This window comes from Ambystoma mexicanum, chromosome 7q, assembly GCF_040938575.1.
Source record: "Ambystoma mexicanum isolate Mex_15411 chromosome 7q, UKY_AmexF1_1, whole genome shotgun sequence".
Classification (NCBI taxonomy): domain Eukaryota; kingdom Metazoa; phylum Chordata; class Amphibia; order Caudata; family Ambystomatidae; genus Ambystoma; species Ambystoma mexicanum.
In genome coordinates, this window is record NC_090941.1 from 284062734 (window position 1) to 284084649 (window position 21916).

Below are 21916 nucleotides of genomic sequence, written 5' to 3' on the forward strand. Positions count from 1 at the left end.
AACACAGCGACTTACAAGGAAGGAAAACGCAGGTTAGCAAAGGCAAAACTTTGCAGCGCTGCGCATAGCGCTTACTTACCGCATCATAGTGCTCTTAATGCGCCATCATTTACCAGTGGGGCTCAAACAAGCCAGTTCGCTGCGCTGAAGCTCCGCATAGCTAAGGGAGAAAAAAGAGACATTTTAAAGAAAGAGAGGCATGCAGGATAGCAACAAAACTAAAGAACAGCAATAAGACCTACCTGAACAATATCAAACGGGCCGGCGTTAGTGAAGTAACTGGACCACACTCGCCCATGAAAGACAACGCACCCCCTGCAAAGAAGGCAGGACGGAGAGCACGCCTAATTCTACCACAAGGTGAGGAGAGGGCGCCAGAGGGACTGAAATCATACAGGGGTCAAGGGAGGATACTTATCCCAGTCGGTCAGTCTTGAGCACAGTCCTCCTGTATTTTCAGGCAGAACCTTCCCCGCAGACCACATCAGGGCAAAGCTGAGCAGCATACCAGCGAGTAACTCGGCTGGGTGGCATCCCTGTGGATACCAGGTGAGCGGAACAGTTACCTGGTGGCGCTGTCCATCGTCAAGCACTCGTCTGAAGACTCTTCTTATTTTAAGATTCCTTTTGCTTTCACAATTTCTCAAAGGGCTCATTAATGTGTTCCTGCCGTCCTCGTTCCAGGTTTGGGATCTGAATTTGGTCTTGAAATTCCTGATGGGTTCTCCATTTTAACCTTTGCACTCTTGTTCTTTGAGACTGTTGATTTTCAAGACGGTGTTCTTGGTTGTGGTTACTTTCGCTCGCAGAGTGAGTGAATTGCAGGCACTTTCATCTAAACCGCCCTTTACTGTGTTCCACAAGGATAGGGTTGTACTGAGGGTACGTCTTTCCTTTCTACCTAAGGTAGTGTTTGAGTTACATCTGAGCCAGAAAGTGGTCATTCCTGCTTTCTATCCTCCTCATCCTGGTAAGGAAGAGGAGCGACTCCATAGGTTGGACCCTAGGAGAGCTCTTGGCATTTATATTTCTAGGATGTCCAGGGTCAGAGTGGACGATCAACTCTTTGTGGGGTATGCTGGACTGCGATTGAGCCAGGCTGTTACAAAACAGACCTTGTCCAGGTGGATTATCCTCCCCATTACTGAATGTTACAGATTGGCGGGCAACGACCCTCCTGAAGGTTTGTGGGCTCATTCCACTAGGGGCGTGGCTACTTCCACAGCCCTGCAGCGGGGAGTTCCCATTAGGAATATTTGTGACGCAGCACATGGACTTCTAGCCACACCTTTGCCAAACATTACTCCATGGATCTACTCCATGGTCGAGATATGGCCTTTGGGAAGGCGGTTCTTTATTCTGCTTTCTGATTGGATATTTTACATTCTTTTGTCCTCCATTCTCTGGTACTACTTTGGGAGTCTGTCAAAGATGTGGAATACGTTGGAGGATTTTAGGCAGAATCCTGTGCAGTTCCCTTGGGGAACACTGCAAGAAGATTAAGACTACAGGAGTAAGCAGTAAACCCAATTGGTAGCAGTCCGCACCACCCAGATTTACCTGGTAGCTGTGGCTGAGCAGTCAGACTTCTCTCAAGAGGAGTAGGGCAGTATACAGAGGATACACAATAGGGCTAAAAACACAGTAGAGCAAGCAAACACGGACCAGAGCTTGGTATCAAATGTATATAATTTATTTATTTAAAACACACTTTAGGAAATACACTAAGCACTATAGATCAAAGAAAGTTCAAACACAATCGGAAAAGTATATACACCTCCCTTAATGATTAGACAAGTCTAGGTCAAAACACCACTATTTGTAAAAACAGATGTGAGCCCGAGATGGCACTCCAAAATTAAGTTAAAGGGAGAGAAAAAGGCAGGTCATGAAAATAACAGTTCCCCACACTTTTCTAAGACCACAGCAAGTTAGTCAAGGCAGAGTCTACTGTAGAGCCGAAGTTCATAGGCCAGGCCCACTTTAAATGGAGCAAGGCGGAATGTACCTAAGATCACACAGTTTAAAATGCACTAAAGTCTTTGAAAAAATGTTCAAAAGAGGTTGGTTTGATGCGAAAGGTAAAGTTAGAAGGTCTGGGGGCCAACCTAGTTGGAAAGCCAAGGATTTAAGGGTCACCTTTAGCAAATCGTGGAAAGGGAGGCCAGGTGGGACACAGTACCTTTAAAAGTGAGGAAGCTCCAGCGGTGGCAGTTGTTCCTGGCAGGCGGGTGCAGTTTGTGGTTTCCACCAGGGGAAGAGAAAATCTTGTCGAAGAGGAAACTTGGAGTCGTTGCACTGCCCAGGGAAGAGACGAGCCGCGGAGTTTGTTCGGTTAAAAGGTGCATTCCTTTTATTCGCGGTCACAGTGGTGAAGCTTGGCTATCCGGCCGCCGGGGTGCTTGGCACTGGCGATTCGACCAAGGGACATCCTGGAAGGCGAATGGCGAACTGGTTGTTCCCACCAGCTCAGAGGAAGAAGACTCTTTCAGCAGAAGATCTTCTCTTGTCGTCGGGAAAGTGGTGAGGTCTTTGCAGCAGGGCTCCACCGGTGGTGTAGTTGTTGCAGATGGCTCAGCTTCTCCCCTCTTCGGATTTCTATAGGTCCTGTGGCGACTTCTGAAGTTCCAGTCCCAAAAGCCCTGCTTTTATGTAGAAAAACCCCCATTCAACAGCCTAGCAGTCACTTATACATGCTAAGTGGTGAGCCGGGCGGCTCACCACTGGGCCAATCAGAACAGAGTGAAACTTGGGTTGCTAAGGCAACACAGTCCAGGGTGCCAATTCCCCCACCCACACATCCTGTGGAACCCAGACAGAGTGGCACCAGTTGGAGGGCTTCTGTGGAGAAACATGCCAAAAAGTGGAACAAAGGGCCCGACCTTGGTTGGATTTACAGAGACGGACACAAACGCCGTTTTGGAAAAGAGTTCTGGCGAAAAGACCCAACCTGTGATTTTATATTAAATAAATAATCCGGCGGTATCTTTAACATTGCACCAAAAAAGTGGTGCGTTTAAAATCGATGGGAAAATCCCATAGGAAATATTCTGGTGTAATAACTGCCACCAGCCAGAAACTCGACAAGGGGGGACTGGACGGTGCCCCCTTAGAAACAGACCCAGGGGCAATCTAATTAACCCCTACCAGTACTTCCACAATATGATGGTTTGTACTGGTTCTGTTGACAATTTTGGACTAATAAAGCCAATGTTGACTTTACATGCCCTGGGAGACAGTAGTCAGTCCCAGGGTATGGAGTCTATGGTGGGGTGTCACTATGACACCCCTGTGTTACTGCACTGAGGGTGCTGTGTAACACATACACTAAAACAGATGATACCCTATGGAGTAGAAGACCCCATAGCCCATAAGCACACAATAAGTCAGGCATACCTCAAATCATGCCTAAGAGTGGGAGGAAAAGAGTCTCACTCTTAGCAGGAGAAAAAAAAAAATCCAGCAAAGCTGCTGGGGGACTCACTAAGTTTGGGAAATTAGCCTTATAAGAGAATTCTCCCTAACGGAGGACACAATCCATTCGAAGAACAAGTTACTTACCAACTGGTAACGTTCTTTCGACTGGATGTTCCTCCAATATATTCCACATCACCCTCTCAGCCTGCCCCTCTGGAGAATTTCCTATTCTAGTGCAGCTTATGTTCCCGCAAGGCTATGTGCGGTCAAGCAGGCATTGGATTGGGTGCATGTCGCACTTTATGGAGGAAAAAATATAAACTGAGGCTACGGGCGCCGTGCGTCCCATTTATTATATCCAGTGACGTCTCCTTCGACGGAGGCCTTCGAGGGACATCAACCCGACTCCATCGACGCAAGACGCCCTCTGCCGATAAAGTTTCCAAAGTAAACAGCTGTGGACATTATATGTCAAAGATGTGGATTATGTTGGAGGCACATCCAGTCGAAAGAACGTTACCAGTTGGTAAGTAACTTGTTCCACTGGTGCTTGTATCTGCTTGGATTCGCATGTACCCACCCTTCCTTCCCTCTTGGAGTTGAAGGAACATCTTTTACCTTTCTATCCTTCTGTACTTGCGCATTTTATTCAGACTCCCTTATTTGCTTAGTGTGTAAACTAAAGGCCCAACAATTGTATATTTGATATACTTACTGTCTAACTGTATTACTTGTGTTGCTCTGCGTGGAGCCATTGTGGCCCTAGATCACTCGACCCCTTCCTGATACTAAGGCTTGACCGCTCTGCTTCCTCACCTTCATGTGGTTTGGCTAATCCCTCCATGTAGTCTCTATTTACCATAATAGGGTGACCTCAAAAATTCCTCCTACCAGGGTTGATTTTGGAAATCCATCTGAACAAGGACAGACATTTACATACCCATTAAAAAAAGGAGCAACATGCATTTTATAGGAATATCTTTAAGAAAATAAATGTAGATAGTCTCACTTCTAATTTGGAAATCAGATTTATAGGTAATTTAACACTGTTTTTCATGATCACACCTATTAGCAGAGCTATTCAATGTTCATGAATCGTGTTTTCTTCTCCAGATTTCTGCATTTACATTTTTTTATTCTGGGCATGTGACAGTATACCTTAGTTTCCAGTAGGTTATTGGTTACTTCTGGAAAATGAGTGAGATGGCTTCTAGCAAAGGGAGTGTCGGAAAGATGTGGCTAGGCCGACCATAGTTAACACACCTGTTTATTTTTGAGGATTTGAATGCCACTGGCTTCTTTTGTGCTGTAGTGTGCCTTTTCCATACATACACTTTGATAAGGTAGCTATTCAATATTTAGCATATTCCGTATTGTTTTCTTATGTTAATTTGTATAGTTAAGCATTAAAATAAGTTATCAACTAATATACTTTGAAATACCTTTACTATTTTTCTCTTTTGCAAATTCAGAAAAACCTATCAATAACAGTCTGAGGATAGTTTTGGATTCAGATCCTCGAAAAAGACCAATCGGAGCTGGTGAAAGTGGGGCGCCCCCCAAAAAGCCTTGGTTTGACAAGTAAGTAGGTTTTGTATCTATTTAGTTATTGAGCAGCCTTGCTTCCCTCTGCCCCCACCACTCTTCCTCTCCCTTGCTGCCTATGGCCTCCCACCCTTCTTCCTCTCTCCTCCTCCCCTGTCACACCTGATGAGGTCACCAATCTTGTCTGCTCCATCAAGGTCTCCTCCAGACAGGTTTCCCCTTGCTCCTCCAGAGCTATTAAGGACAAGATTGGCTCTCTTGCTCCTGTACTTGCTGATTTCTGCAGCGCCACTTTTGCCACTGGACCGTTCCCCCTCCTCCCTCATTCACTCCCATGTGCGCCCCCTCCTGAAAAAAACCTTCCGCAGACCCCACTTTTTCACCCAACTACCACCCTATTTCTATCACCCCCTTCCTTGGGGAACTCCTGGAGAAGCTGGCCTTCCCCCAAATTACTTCACACACTGTACTTGTTGGAGGTCTCCACGATTATCAATCTAGATTCCAAGCATTCATGGGACAATAACTGCTCTCCTCAACACCCGTTAAGCATTGCTTGCATCGCTGGATTCTAACTCTCCAGCTGTCCTCATTATACTTGATCCCGCCTTTGCCTTGACGCAGTCAACCACTCCATCCTCATAAAATGGCTCCATAGTATCCTGGGTATCTCGGAGAAGGCACTTGACTGGCTGACCTCCTTCATAAGTGACCGTCCGTCCCTGGTCATTCTGGGCTACTTTTCCTCCCCTACCTTTTTCTCCACCTGTGGTGTCCCCCAGGGATCCAACCTCTCCGCCTAGCTCTTTAACACTTAACTTGCTCCACTGGCACTCCTCATTTCCACCTTCTCCCCTAGCTTCCAGTGCTATTCAGATGACGCACAACTCTTCTTCAAACCCTGCTGACCCTCTGTCATCCCGAACTGCCTATTGGCCATCCAGTCCTGGTGCATTTTAAACAAACTCTGCCTCAATGCCAGCAAGACTGAGGTCCTTCGTATTGGAACCCCTGCTCCCTCTTTCTTCCCCTCACTCTGGCCATTATCTATAGGCTCTCTCCCCTTTCCTTCATCTCACTCCAGAAACCTTGGAGTCCTCTTCAACTCCTCTCTCCCCTTCCTCGCTCACATTCAGGACATTGCCAAGAAGTCCCAATTTCAACTCTTCTTTCTCAAAGGAATTCTCCCTTTTCTCACTGCCCCAGAAGCTCAATGTTGCAAGAGCTCTGGTTCTGTCTAGGCTAGACTACTGCAACAGCCTTCTCTTGAATCCTCTTCCTCCCTACAACCCCTCCAGCTAATCCAGAACAGGGCAGCAAGACTTATCCTTGGTCTGAAGCCCAGGGACCACATCTCTCCTGCCCTAAAAACACTTCATTGGCTCCTGGTTGCTGCAAGATTCAAATTCAAAGCCCTCTGCATCATACATAAGGCTGTCTGGGGACCACACTATCTACAACTTGCTCTTACTAAATACTCTCCTTCTGGACCTCTACATTCCTCTGGTACCAACTCTGAATGTCAAGCTTTTCGCTAAACACAGGGGCGGTAGCTGATCTTTCCTCAGCTGGCTCCCTCTTATGGAACAGCCTCCCCCTTCCTCTTTGTCTTGATCTCCTTAAATTCCAGAAGCTCCTCAATACCTTCCTTTCCCCCTCCTCCTTCCCATCTTCCCTCCTCTTACCCCACAGTTGTTGAGATTGTTGACCAGGGCCCTTATGTGTCCTCTGGGCCCTGTGCTCCCACACTCAATCGCCTTCAGCCTCTGCCCGCCCACAGCACAGCACTGGACTATGTCACTGTAGACTGGCACTTACCTATTTATTGCAACCGATGGCTCCCTAGCACTTCCAACACTGGGCAATCAGATCTGCTGCTCACTCACGAACACAGACACTCCAGCACTCTTTCCCCCCCCTCCCTCCGCCCGACCCCTCGTTCCCATCTCCTCTTGCTTAACCTGCACATGCATTGTTTTTCAGTCCCATGTTCCCTTCCTGTTGCCCTGTGGGCGCTTTGAAAGACAATTTATTTGTTGCATAAGTGCCTAACAAATGTACAATAAATAAATTGGAAGAATCGTCTTTTGCAGGATTTGTCATTTTATTGCGTCGAGGCTCCCTTCCACACAACTCCTCAGAAGACCAGGCTGCAAGACCGCTTAATTCAGCATTCTTTGCTCATAAAAAAAAGTGGGGACATCGGCAGCTTTCACGGATGATCCACCTGGTCAATCCGTCCTTAGTAGCGACTCATACCAACTCTTTGCTTTGCCTCCATTCCTTGCAGCTGGACTTAAATAGATTGTGATTATTCTGTGTGGTTTTCCTTTCTATTGATCCCTCTCACAGCAGTTGAAAGCTTGTTTTCTATCTCCATGCGCGTGCATCAGCTTTTGCCATGAACGAAAACGTAAAATAATCATCACTCTGCCTTTTGCAGTTCTCTGTAGCTGACTTGCATTTTCCTTGTTCAGTGCCAGATCCTGAACACTGCATTCTTGACAGTATGTTCTGCAACCTGGATTTCCTTTTATTCTTTTAACTTGTCTCGTGCCATTCCATTTTTGTATTCTCCCTATTCCCCAATCTCTCCAACATTACCTAGAAAAGGCATTTGAAACTAAATGAGTACACTTTTTTCACATATACCTGGACTGGCCGATGGTGGTGTTTTTTTGTTTATTTAGACCATTCCCATATGTGATAGATATTTCTTCTGCTCATCGATCTCTCTACTTGCAACAGGTGCATTTCAGTGATGCATGTCACACAGAATACCTCAGCCTGCTCCGAGGTGCTGCCAAACCCAGGGTGCAGATTCACTCTGCAAATGTTCTGCACATGATTCAATCCATGGTGTGTGCTTGGCAATAACAATTGGGTTTACATATGCCCTAAGCTCACTCAGTGGTGCTGTCTGTCTGACACTAGTATTTTCTCTGTTTTACCCAGAAGTGGATATTGCACTAAAAGGAACTCTCAAGTGCTTCTGAAACCTAAGGGGGCTCCGACTAGTGCCACTGTACTGTCCTTGTTAGTGCGATATGGTAAGGGACACTAAGGTACTATCTACCCAGTTTTCTTTAATACTTGAGTGTCCTGCTGGGACCCAAAAGGTATGACGCATCCTGTTTTTGGTGGTGGAGGAGGGGTTGAAAAAAGAGGTGAATATGTCCCTTAGTTCAGGTAGTTTTGATTCCCTGGTGGCTACAGGCAGAGCTCATATACCCGTGGAGTCCTCTGTGGACCTGAGTTTAAATAGAATGTTGCCTTGTCCAATAATGCCTACTGCTGGGAGAAGCCACTTCCCTTTTGGTTACTGCTTCTGGCAGGACCCATCTATGAGGCTGAAACCTCCACTTAAATCTTTGTATTGGGATTATCCAGATTGTGACCCCCCCCCCCTGCAAAATGATATTGCTATTTTACACGCTTTCGTACTTCCTACTACCTGAAACAGGCCAGCTCATTGTCTTTCAGTGCGTTCAACAATTCTTCTATCAACCATCTTGATAGCGATTTAACTACTGGGCTTGTCCCTTGTGCTTGGTGGTTTGCACCTACAGCTACATCAGTGACGTTCACTCCATCAGTTACATTTGGTGGAGGCACAGCTGTTTGACACCTTCATGAAGTTCTTGATTTTGGAGACTTTTTTGGGACTGCTTTCATGACTTTAAAAAGGCAGTCATGAGCCTCCAGAGTTTGATGCTTTTTCCAATGCATTGGTTTCTGTTAAATTTGGATGGGTCTAGACTTCTGTGACATGGCTTTCCTTCTCTGTTCTTACATATAAACCGCACCTCTGGTTGGTTCTAAACCTTTAGTGTGATGGGGAGGAGCAGCGAGAGAAATAAAATTAAACCCCTTAAGGAATTCCCCTTTGTGAAAAAGCAGAAGGTCCTGCCCGCTTCAGGTTGTCCAACATGCATGAAGGGGTTGAGGGAGGTAGAACAGGGTGAGTTGGCGGATGGAGCATGCGCATGGAGTGGCAGTGATTTTCCAGTTCTTGTCTCTAGTCTTTGTATCTCAAAGAACACAGTAAAGAAAATTGCTGTGGTTTAGGACCATATGCTCCTCTCATTCCTATTTCTTCACTGCTGTACGTTTCCCCTATTATCAGCGGAGTACGGCAGTAGACCATGAAGGCAGTTTAATTCCAGGTCTGAGCTTGCTAAACAGCAGTATGTGCAGCTCTTTGACAGCTTCCTGCCATACCAATCTGTATTTGTGATCTGGATTCAAGAGTCTCTGCTGTGATCTTGAAGTCTGGATTGCTTTCTCCCTATGACCTTCTCGATTGCTGGCTGCTGGAGAACTGCATTTCATACCATTAGCATATATCTATTCCTCTGCCTTCAAGAGTACCGGTCGGCTAGGTTTGTACATGTTGCTTTCTTTTAGAGGGTAAATCGGCCACCTCGTCCACACATTGCAAAACCTTTTTTGACCCCAATGTATCTGTAATACTTGTCTTCTCCAGCATGGGGTCTGGCATGGATTCACATGCTCATGATTATTCCCCGTCGTCAGGCTGGGAATCCTTGGTAAAGAAAAAATCAGTATCAGTTTTGTTTCTGATCTGTCTTTCTTAGTAGTAACCAATCGCTGATCTATGGGTCATACTGCCCCCAGCCAATGACTGCCCTCTCCCTAAGCCCCGCCTCTGGCAGCCATCCTCAGATTTTTACCGCACGCTCAAGTGTTGGGAGTCCTCGTGTTTAGCTCTTGAGTTTATTTGCTGCGTTTTCACGCTTTTCAGAAGATTTTTTTCATTTGTTTGGTTTATTTGAGCCTCAAGCTCCACCGTTTCTACTTCCGACAACGGGTAGCCGTTTCGGAATTCTTCTACGCCCCTCAAGGGTGAAGTTTTTGTCAAGTTTGCACTTCTGGAGGATTCCGGAAGATCTGCGGCCTACCTCAACGGACATGGCCCAGGACAAGGGAAGCTCGACGCCCGGATCCAAGCTGTTCAGGTGCTTCCCTGATTGCGGATTACAAAAAGTTTTCAAGGAAGACGAGCACTTGCGTTGTCTCTACTGTCTTCATGAGGACAAGACGCACGTAGAGAAGGACTGTGCGTTCTGCAAGAACCTTTCAGAACGGACCAAGCAAGATCGTCGTTCCCGCCTCGCCGCCTGGCTGGAGGAGGGGACAGCAGTGAGAAGGCGAAGAAAAAGTCTGAGCGGGCTTGTAAGTCCTGAGAGGGCGCCCCGGCGACGGGGGCCCAACAGAAGGCCAAGCACTGTGAGTCCACGGGCACTGGGAGTGCCGAAAGGTCGGGCTCATCGGCTGCCAGGCAGGGTGCTACTTCCCCGGCATGTTCAACCACGAGCCAGCGCTCTGGTTTGGGGAAGAGGAAGTCCGAGAACCCGGGTAAGCCGCTGGAGCGGACCCAGTCGATCTCGAAGGGGGAGCGAGGTGGTGACCCTCCCCCCAAGGAGAAGGCCCAGGACGCACCTAAGGTGGTGAGGGCTTTGATCCATCCGGCAAAGGCCTCTGCCGAAGTGGTCGCTGCAACCCTGGCGAAGCCGGATGAGACTACGCCAGTGGAAACGGCCTCTGGGTCCAGAGTATCCCTGCCACCGCGGAGGGAATCCTCTTTCCAGCCCATCGTTGAGACCCCTGTGAAGCCCCCGGCAGAAAAAGAGGGGGGGGCGGTGGCCATTACAGACTCGGAATCAGCCTCTGAGGAGGAGCTGGTAGAAACCGAGAAGGGCCTCAACGAGAGGTTCATAGGCCTCAACGAGAGCATATAGGCCTCAAGGAGAGGTTCGAGAGGGTTCGATCCCAGGGGGCGGCCCCTGCCGACGTGATCGAGGATAGCGACGATGGCGACGTAGAGGGCCCAGTGGAACGGCCATCCCGTCCGTCGCAGCCATTACCCGAGCCTCAGCATAGCTCGGCGGCCATTTGTTGGCAATCCAATCCTTATGTACTGAGATAAGGACAAGGTTACTATGGACCCCGACGGAGGATCCAGAACCGGGCCCGTCGGGAAGCCCTCTGAACAAGCGGAGGAGAGTCCACCCCGCTCCGCCCTTCGTGCCTGCGAGACCTGTGGACCCCTCGTCCTCGCCGGACCCTAGAGGATACAGCGACGGACACAGCGACTGGGACTGACGATGACGGCGGTGATGACACAGCGGACATCCCGTCATCACCCCCCGGCGGGCTTCCCCAGCCGACGAAATTGGCTCTTTCCACGCCATGATAACCAGGGCATCCGAGCTCTTCTAGCTCTGCCCTGAAGAACAGAAAAAGGAAGGGTTTCTGTACCAACGACGAGAGGCCAAGAGGAAGACGGTCCTCGTGGTGCCTTTGCTCGACGACATCTGGAACGAGGGGCTGGCTGTCCTCAAGAATCCTTCCACGACACCCGCCAAGAGGGACAGGTACGAAAAGAAGTACCGAGTCCGCAATACTGCCCCCTTGTGCCTCAGGGCCCAGCCCATGCCGGACTCTGTCGTCTCGGCAGAGGCTAAGAAGGCGGCGGCGGGTGCGGCGGCTTCAACTTCCACTTCCGCGCCGGACAGGGAGGGCAGGAAGTTGGACTCCATGGGACGAGTCATCTCGTCGGCGGCAACGACAATTAAGGCGGCCAATGCCTTAGCGATCGTGGCCCGCTACGACAGTGAGCTCTGGTTCAAAATAACTCCCCTGCTAGACTTCCTGCCTGATGACAAGAGGGCGGAGGCCCTAGAAATTCTGCAGGAGGGCGAGGTGGCGTCGGATCACAGCATAACGGTGGCAACGGACATTGCCGATACCGGATTTCTCCAACTGGGCAATGAAGTTTGCCTCCGACGACGAGGATGGCTCAAGGCGACAGACTTTCGCCAGGACATCCGGACCAGAGTGTTGGACATGCCGTTCGATGGCAACAACCTCTTTGTTAAGGCGGTGGACGAGTCTCTACAGGCCATCAAGACCGACTCAGAGATGGCCCGGGCCCTAGGGGTGCTTCAACAGCGGGGGCCCTTTCGGAGCTCCAGAGGCAGACAGGGTGCCTCCAAAGGTTCCAGCGGTGGCTCCTCCACTTACTGCCAGGCGGCACGCTCCTCTTCCCAGGAGGCCTACAGAGGTTGCGGCAAGCCAGGGGGATCCTGCCGTCGTTGCCAAGGAGGCCAAGGCAGCAAGGCCGCCTCCAAGCAAGACTGACCCGGCCATGTTGTCGGGCCACTACCAAAGCACCCCGGTGGGAGGCTGGCTGACGAAGTTCGTCAGCATGTGGGAGTCCATCTCCACTGACCGTTGGGTGTTGGACACCCTGCCAACGGGCACTCGCTGGAATTCCGAAAGAAGTGCCCTCGCATTCCTCCTGTGGCCAGGAAGGAAAACCACGTCCCTCCGACTGCTGTTGGAGGGAAGCGCGATGCTCAAGAGTGCCATCGAGCTCGTCCCCAGAGGACTCTGGGGCTCCGGAGTGTACTCAAGGTACTTCCTCGTCAAGAAGACAGGCGGTTGGCGTCCCATCCTGGACCTGCGTCGCTTAAACCAGTACATCAAGGCGCAGAAATTCAGGATGGTCACCCTCCAGCATATGCTGGGACAGCTGGTGGAAGACAATTTCCTATCGTCTTTGGACCTGGAGTATGCTTACTTCCACATCCCTATTCTAAAAAGGCACAGGAAGTTCCTCAGGTTCGTGGTTCAGGGACGCCACTACCAATTCAAAGCCCTACCGTTCGGATTAAAGTCCGCACCCAGGGTTTTCACCAAGTGCCTGTCACCAGTGGCGGCATGGCTGCGTCTGCAGGGGATCCACGTTTACCCCCTACCTGGACAACTGGCTAATCCGAGCAAGGACAAGGGAACTCGCCGTCGAACACACGGCGAGGACCGTCCGGTTGCTCACGGACCTGGGGTTCTCCATCAACTACCCCAAATCCCACCTTGTTCCATCGCAGATAGCACTGTTTCTGGGAGCGAAGCTCGATACAGTGGGGCAATTGGCGCCTCCTTCAGAGGAGAGGACCAAGACCATCCTGGGCAAGGTGCAGCGCCTGCTAGCCACGGACGTGGCCAGGGTGAGGTCCATCAAGTCCCTCCTCTGGATGATGTCCTCATGCATCTATCTCGTACCCCTCTGCAGACTTCGGATGCGTCAGCTACAGGAGTTTCTCGACGCCCGCTTGCTTCAGGCGAGGGGCTGTTTCGAGGACAGGGTCCCACTCGACGAGGAGTTCTGTCGGGCGATCTTATGGTGGGGCATCCGTGCCCACCTCACGTCAGGCACGGAATTTCAAATCCTGGCGTTTCAGGAGATGGTGATGACGGACGCCTCTCTGGAGGGTTGGGGGGGGCCCACACCGGAGACGTCCACGCAAGAGGCCTTTGGCTTCCGGAGAAGAGGTCCCTCCACATCAACATTCTGGAGCTCCGAGCAGTGTTCTGGGCTCTCAAGTTGTTCCTCCCGCCCCTCAAGGGCAAAGTGGTGAGGATCTTCACCGACAACACCACCACGATGTTCTATATACGGAAGCAAGGAGGCACCCGATCCCCAGCCCTATCCAAGGAAGCCCAGGATCTGTGGCACTGGGCCGTCGCCCAGGGGATGTTTCTGGTTCCCTTCAACCTGGCAGGAATAAAAAAACACCATTGCAGACTCACTCAGCAGGGAGCTGCGCTCGTGCCACGAGTGGGAACTGCGCCAGGACCAAGTGGATCGACTCTTCCTACGATGGGGCAAACCCCCGATCGACCTGTTTGCGACGGCGACGAACTCCAAGTGCCAGAGGTTCGCCAGCAGGTTCCCGCAGCCGAGGAGCATGGGCGATGCTTTCTCGTTCCCTTGGGACGGCCTGTTTCTATACGCATTCCCTCCGTTGCCGTTGCTGCTCCGCCTCGTCAACCAGCTCAAGAAGTCCAGGTGCAAGTTGATCCTCGTCGCACCGGTCTGGCCTAGGAAGATCTGGTTCCCGGACCTTCTGGACTTGTCAACGTCCCCACCAGTCAAGCTGCCGGCGGACGGAGATCTTCTCTCCAGAGAAGCAGGCGCCATCCTCCATCACGACCCACAGTCACTGAACTTGCAGGCCTGGCTCCTGCAGCACTAGAGTTTGGAGGGTACGATATCCCGGCTGATTGCAGAGAGGTTCTTGCAAAGGCCAGGGCGTCCTCAACCCTCAAGTGTTACGGTTATAAATGGAAGAAGTTCTCTGTCTGGTGCCGTGCACAGAAGATTGACCCTATGTGGATTACGGCCCCTCAAGTGCTGCCGTAATTACTGTCGCTGGCCAAAGCTGGACTGGCTCACGCCTCCATCAAAATACAGCTGGCTGCCATCTCCCGATATACCAGGACTACGGGACGGGCGTCCTTGTGGTCTCGTCGCCTGGTGAAGGAATTTATGAAGGGACTATTCTGATCATTCCCTCCAGTTGAAGGCCCCTGCCCTGGCGTGGGAGCTTAATGTGGTGCTGACCAGGCTCATGGGAGCCCCATTCGAGCCTATGCATTTGGCGCCTTTGAAGTTCCTGTCATTGAAGACAGCGTTCCTCGTGGCCATCACCTCTGCACAACGAGTGGGAGAGATTCAGGCCCGATCTTGCAAGCCTCCATACTTGACTTTTCATGACACGAGGGTAGTGCTGAGGACGCACCCCTCCTTCATGCCCAAGGTGCCGTGGGACTTCCACCTCAACGAGCCCTTGGTGTTACCAGTTTTCTTCCCGTCGCCTTCGACGCCGGCCGAGAGAACTTTGCACTCGGTTGATGTAGCTAGAGGGCTGAAGTTCTACGTGGACCGCACAAAAAGTTTTCGTAAGACATCACAACTGTTTGTGAACTTTGGACCTGTGAACCAAGGGAAGGCTCTCTCGAAGGCTTCCATTTCCAGATGGCTCTCCGGCTGCATCATGCATTGTCACTGGTTGGCAAACCGGCTGCTGCCCGGCCGTCCGAGAGCCCATTCGACCAGAGCGATCGCTGCTACCACAGCGTTACTGTCTGGTGTGCCCCTGCTGGACATCTGCAGGGCTGCTGCGTGGAGGTCGACGCACACCTTCACAAGATTCTACTGCGTCGATCGGGACTCCAGGGAGGAGTCCAGGGTTGGCCAAGCAGTGCTGCCCAACCTGTTCGCTTAAGGTGAGCCTGGTGAGGAGGTAAGAGATGCTTAATGTTGAGTTGTTGTATTGCTTAATGTTGAGCATTTTGCCACCTCCCGTGGTTGTGCATGTGTATACTGCTATGTATTCTTTTATTCATGAGCATGTGAATCCATGCCAGACCCCATGCTGGAGAAGGAACAAGTTACTTACCTGTAACTGTTGTTCTCCGGCATGGGTCTGACATGGATTCACATGCGAACCCTTCCACCTACCCCTCTGCGGCTCTTCACTTGGTCATACTGCCACTTGGCGTGCTACCAAATCTGAGGATGGCTGCCAGAGGCGGGGCTTAGGGAGAGGGCAATCATTGGCTGGGGGCAATATGACCCAGAGATCAGTGATTGGTTACTACTAAGAAAGAAAGATCAGAAACAAAACTGATACTGATTTTTTCTTTACCGAGGATTCCCAGCCTGACGACGGGGAATATTCATGAGCATGTGAATCCATGCCAGACCCATGCTGGAGAACAACAGTTACAAGTAAGTAACTTGTTCCATACATAGACTTTTGATATGCTGTTTCATTTCACGGTTAGGTTGCTCCTTGTGATTCGTTAATAGTGGACCTGCCCTCACCTTCATGCACTGACTCTAGAGCCAGCTCGTTGCAAGTGGGAGAAAAGTGTGACGCAGGAGTCCTTTTAAGCACTTGAGCGCTCAGAGACCCATTGCTCTGCAACAGCGGTAGCTGTGGCGGTTGAAAGCCTTCCTGGCACACCTGTGATATTGATATTTTATTTCTATTGTGCTCTGTTCAGAGCGCAACAAGTCAAAGTAGGGGAAACGGGGGAGAACAAAACAACTATCTTACTTGTCCCAGTGACATTGATAACACGCAAGTGCATATGAGAGGGGGAGGGGAAAAGGGCATGGAAGGGAGAAGTGGAAAGTGCAGAGCAAAGGAGAAACATAAATAATAAATAATAAAAGCAACACACCATGGTAGTGCAGCCAGCAAGTGGCAAGTGCTGAGTTTAAGGCAGCAGACAGGGTAGGTCTGATAAGTGGGTGAAGATAAAAGGGGGAGGGGGAAATGTATGGGTACAGATAAAGACCCGAGTGCAAGGGATGGCCCTGAGGTAGTGCGGGAGGGTGGCAGGGTGAGCAGGTATCCTGGCCCGGAGGACACAGAGTGGCCAGGTGCACGGAGCCAAGAGAGATCATGTCGGCAATGGCGATGGAGCGAAGGCATAAGCAAAGAGGAAGGTCTTGAGGTGCTTCCAGAACCAGAGTTGGTTCTCCTCAAGTTTTAGAGTGGCAGGGAGGCTGTTCCAGAGGGAGGCCCCAGGTGAAGACTGAGATCTACACCCAGCTCCTTTATTTGAAAAATGACTGACACTGAGGGAGTTAGAGGAGCGAAGAGCTCGAGAGGGGAGCTATTTGCGGAGGGATAGCTGAAGGTATTTTGGACCCATGCCCCAGAGAGCCTTGTGGACAATGCAGAGGGTTTTGAATGTAATCCTTGCATCCACTGGGAGCCAATGGAGAGGTTTCAGAGCTGGAGAAATATGATCCTAGGGCTTGAGGCCAAGGACAAGTCTTGCAGTCCTGTTCTGGAGTAGTTGTAGAGGGCGGAGTAGCAGGTTTGACATTTTAGAGACATCAGAGATGTGGGCACAGAAGGAAAGTGCTATAGCTGATTTTGAGACAGTCTGGCCATACTGATGGTACTGGTGTCTCTTGCCTGTGCTCTGGTTTTCATTTTCAAGTGCTGAGCGTCCTTCCAGAGTCTTCATCTTCCTGCTACTAGTCGTCCTTTGCTTGAGCCAGGTCTTCTCTCCTGGGACTGGGTTCTGTGTTTTTTTTACCGCTACTTACTTCATTGTACTGCCAGAGTCTTTCACCTTGAAACCAACAAATGTCTTAATGTCTGGGCTATCTCTGGTCACCATCACTGTTGACTTGCTGCAGGGGCAGTTTTTGCTGGTGTGCCATCCATGTTAAACTTGTTAGCAACCAAGGTCTGTTGTGTGCATGTTTGTCTATTTTCCTGGACTCCTTTCCAATGTTTATGCCACTTCTCATTGGTAGGGTCGAACTCTAGTGAAGGTTCTTTTTTTGGACCTTCAGGCTACGTTGGCTCAAAGTGCACCTCCTTGGGTCACTGGACCCTTCATCTCACCCTTTAAAAAAAAAATAGGCTTTACTTATCGGTTCATTCTGCTTTCCTGCAACAGCCTTTTCAGGAAACGCTGGATTCACTTGCACTGGGCCCCATGTTGGCTGGTTAGTCAAGATACTCGTCCTCGAGGGTTGTCATGGTTTTCTGGTTCTGCAGGTCCCATTGTATTGCATTCCTCATTGGTTAACATTGGGGGCTGAATCCTGCGCTGCCTCTCTGCTCATGGGATTGCTGGGTCTCATACCCTCCAGTGGAGCTTCACTGGTGTCCCCTGGAGTAAACTTCTTTCTTTTCAGTACCTCTGGTAAGTAACTGGGACTTACCTGGCTTTTCACCATAACCACAGCCTACAGTTTGTCTGTTTTCTATGGGGCACTTTCTCAAACTTTGAACTCTTACACGTGGCACAGCAAAGCCTGCACTGTGCCATGCATTTCTCTACGGTCCCTGCAACTCTCCACAAATCCCTGGATTCTGAGAGACTTTGCCTTATTTATTAGGTATGTTTAATTGTGTATTCCGCTCTGCTCTAAGGATTTGTATTGTTTCATTTCCCTCCTTCGGGTGTAATATGCCCTTGTAGACCTAGGGGCTGCTACTAAAACATATTCTGGATTTTGTCAGTTCCCCTGGCTGTGTTGGACGTTGTGTTGCACTGTTATGTGCACATGCATTATTTATAATACTCAACTTAGAATGTAGTAGGATACATGCTAGGTTCTGTTTTTTCCCTTGGAACCTGAACATGATGGTAATTACTGTATATAATATTGTTAAGAGATCTTTTCATTAACTCACCTTTGACAGTCTGTGTATTGTCTGCCACCAGGTATGGGTCTTAAATTTTATGTTAAAAGGTGATTATTTACCTTTTACCATTTACTATTTTCTACTTTCTCTGTTTTGCTATGTGTTCTGTGTAACCTGACTATTTTTATTCTCATCATACTTATTTGATGTGACCTTATGACAAGTGCACATTGTGTCGGTGTACCAGTATGGTGTATTCTTTTGTAGTGTCTGTTGTGATTATTTGTACTTGCCTGCCAGCCTGCCTTCCTCAAGTTAAGCTTGAGGTCTCTGCTGCAGCCAGTATTGGAGATTATTGCCTTTCCTTTTGGGTGACATATTGTTCTACCATTAGTTTAAATGATTGCACAGCCCTCAACAGAGGGTTGTGTACAAATCTCTATAAAACCCTCCAATTGCTGGCTGTACAACATTCAGACAATTGGCCGCCACCCATTCTTGAATAGTGAACCAAATTCTGCTGGGGACATCACACACTCAACAGTGTGGATTAGGGAATCTGGAAGAACCTTATCCAGCCTACACTGGATTCCCGTTCACAGTTTCTTTTTGGGCTTTGCAGAGTGCACAAAGATAATGATCAATTGCAATAATTTCCAGTAACAAACATAATAAACACCAACCAACGGGTGAGCTAACTTTTGATTTTCCCAGTGAGGTGCAAGGGCGGTGGCCACATTTAAAAAAAGTTCCATTGCAGGTATAGGACATTTAGCAAATCCTCACTTTCCCGGGGGTTTCTCTGGGTCCCAGAGCACCTGCGTACTTGGTGCCCCTGCTAACAAATCCTGCTGTTTGGGTTGCATGGCTTAAAACACAGATATAGCCAATTTGCCTCCTACACAGTCAAAGGAGGCTACCTTGCGGTATAATAAAAAGGGTGCAAAGAAGTGCCATCTTCTAAAAATAACATTCTCTCTAGCCCTCACCAAACACTGACTGGGTGAGGGGACTTACCCACAGATAAGAAAATAGGGTAAAAGAGTTTATGATGTTTGTTAATCTGCTTAAACTCGCATGCTGTGCATAGACCGACATCCAGTGGTCACTTCAGAGCATTGCATCTTGTTTTTCAAAAGTCAAAAAGGGGACGTCAACATAGGCATGTCTGTAATACATTCCCTATAGTAACGTGTAGTGTACCCATAATCCCTGACGCGTCGAGGTCCCTCAGATTGTTTTTTCCTGCCCAGAATACTGGTCGCCTTATGTGGAGCATGTAAGAGAAGTTGCCATTTACCATTTATTCGACCCTTGGTCGATGTGTCAGTTATTGTTTGTTTAAACCACCTCCAGCCCTCTTTAGACGGCCATTCAAATTCCCAGCCGAGTCAAGATCTTAGACGGCGGTGGTTTCGACGGAGGTGATCCTATCTGTGCTGCCGAACAAGTAGCCCGGCCTCGCCGGCCTTCACAGTAGGGAGAGTGGGGGTTGGTGTGGACATTTCTGTTTCTACTAGAATGCCTTTTCCTTTCTCCCCCTTTTCCTTCCGGGTCGTTATCACTGATTACATCCTCAGCTATGGAGAGGACTCGTTTTAGATTTTGCCCACGTTGTAACGGCAAATTTCACTGGAAGGACAAGCATAAGCGGTGTAACCGCTGCTTGCCCCTCGGCCACAACGAGGCCAGGTGTGCGGCCTGTAAACTCCTTTGTCCAAAAACTTTGAAGGAATGCAGGGTCAAAAGTTGGGCAGCCTGCGGAATGTTGAAGGCTGATTCCTCACCCACGGCCCCCACCGCTTGTGACAAGGAGTATAGTGATAACGCTACCTCCGTAACGGAGGTTTTTGACCTCTCAATGGAGCGTTTCTACTCCATCGCGTCTGTCCTCGGCCCCGAAAAGCTCGGCTCTGGCCCTACTTATGGGGGTGTACACCCCGGCGACGCTGACTCACACGAAAAAGTCACTAAACACACAACCCACGGCCGTTTGTCGAGTAAGTTGAAGAAGGCATCAGCGCCAATGGAGATGCTGAATCAACAGGCAGCCTCCGCTGACCGAAAGGGTCACTAGCCCTCCCCGCAGCCGCGTACGCGCCTAGCGACTGGGCCGTCTTCAACTAAGGGCACTACCACCAAAACGTCAGTCGAAACACCTTGTAACAGGGCATCCGTCGACAGTAAGGTTCTGGCTCTGCCGAAAAATATTCACGACCAGCCCTCGATGGAGATACTAGTCGTGGAAAGCATAGCTAGAATAGTCTCCAAAGGCGCGCAGAAACGGCTGGTGAAGGAGTCACCAAAGCCTGCTCAGAAGGTCAGAGAGACGCCAAAATTTATGGAGGGTACGCCGGAACCTCCTCCCACGTCGAAGGGAAAACCCAGAGATACGTTCCCAGTGCCGGGCCCACGAGAAGGGTTCTCAGAGGGCGACGGGGGTATATCCTCCACACTACGGGAGAGATCTGGACGCCTAGAGGCAGAGGAGCAAGCCTTTCTGCCACTAGACGGTTCAGGGTTATCCCAGTGGACTAGGGAAAGATTTGAATAATGTATGGACAGGCTAGATAGGTTTGTGTCCACTTCTGAACATATTACACCCAAAAGGCCAAGGAAGGTGCTCCCTGAAGACCCTAGGGCCAAATACCCAAGAATTTTTGACCCACTTGAGGAAGAAATTGATACATTTGATATCACTGAAGAGGATCCACATTTTCAGGAAGAGGAAGAATTCCTAAATACTGAGGATCTACAAGACCCTGTAGTGGACTTTGAGGAAGACCCAGACATATGTGAACCACAGCCCTGGCAGTCACCAGGGGCGTCAACAGACCCTAATGTTTTAGATCTGCCTTCTCCTCAGACCACACCGGTCAGAGACCCTTCGCCTGTGGATGATCAACCCACTTTCAATGCAATGCTACGCAAGACAGCAGCACGTTTTCAAATTGAGACAGGGGAAACTACCCCAGAAGTAGATTTCGTTGAGAAAATAATTAAGGAAAAGCTGCCTGCTAGCCAAGCCATACCCCTTCTCGCCTCAATCAAGAGATGCCTCGTTCCTTCTTTATCTACACCTGCATTAGTTAGAGGGGTCAATCCAAGAATCCAGCGGCTTTTTAGCCACTCACCTTCTGATCCGTTATATATTAGGGGTCATTCCATACCTGATTCCCTGGTAGTAACCACCACGAGGAAAAGGGCAGGGGTTCCGCTGTCTACTAGAGAAGCACCCCCAGACAAAGAGGGGAAGAAGCTTTATGCCTTAGGGAAGAGGATTACATCCTCGGCAGCTTTTGCCACGCGTATTGCCAACAATACAACTTTGTTGGCTAGCTATGCCGATGCTCAATGGGGACTGTTGGGCAAAGGCCTACAAGATGCCCCTGAGCACTTGCGAACCCCCTTATTAGCCACTGTGACTGAAGGTACTCAGGTAAACCAAAGCATCATCAAGAACACCTTAGATGCTGTGGAAACGGCTGGCCGGTCACTAGTTCAGAGTGTACTTCTTAAGCGACATGCTTGGCTCAGAAACTCAGGTTTTAAGCCAGAAACACAGGCGTCCCTCATCAACAAACCCCTTGAAGACTCAAACTTGTTTGGCAAGGTGGTTGATGACGCACTGGAAACGGCTAAGAAGGAACATGAAACACTAAAAACCCTGGACCAAATCACAAGACCTCCTAATAAGCAAGGTTATGGAAACAGCCGCTTTTTTCGTGGTCAACGACAAAATCAACAATAATATACCACAGCCAGCAACTAGTCCTCCCCTCAGTGGACAGTATGCTCAAAGAGGACGACGTCGTGGCAAGGGAAGAGGTCAGGTCCCCACTCCCAGAGGCTTCCCGACTATCACCACCAAATGACCCGAAAGTTCGGGTCCCCTCCCACGCATCTCCGGTCGGGGGCCGGTTAACATAATTCCTGCAAGCATGGGAGGGAATTACCTCAGA

The 21916-nt window shown here is 49.7% G+C and overlaps 1 protein-coding gene across 1 annotated transcript in view; it reads left to right on the forward strand.

Moving 5' to 3' along the window:
• The window catches only part of RBM26 (RNA binding motif protein 26), a 1704516-nt gene that overhangs the window by 688609 nt on the left and 993991 nt on the right, over positions 1-21916 (forward strand). The window contains exon 10 of the mRNA XM_069639899.1: positions 4890-4998. Within this exon, the coding sequence (XP_069496000.1) occupies positions 4890-4998 (109 nt within the window). The remainder of the gene's footprint in view (positions 1-4889; positions 4999-21916) is intronic.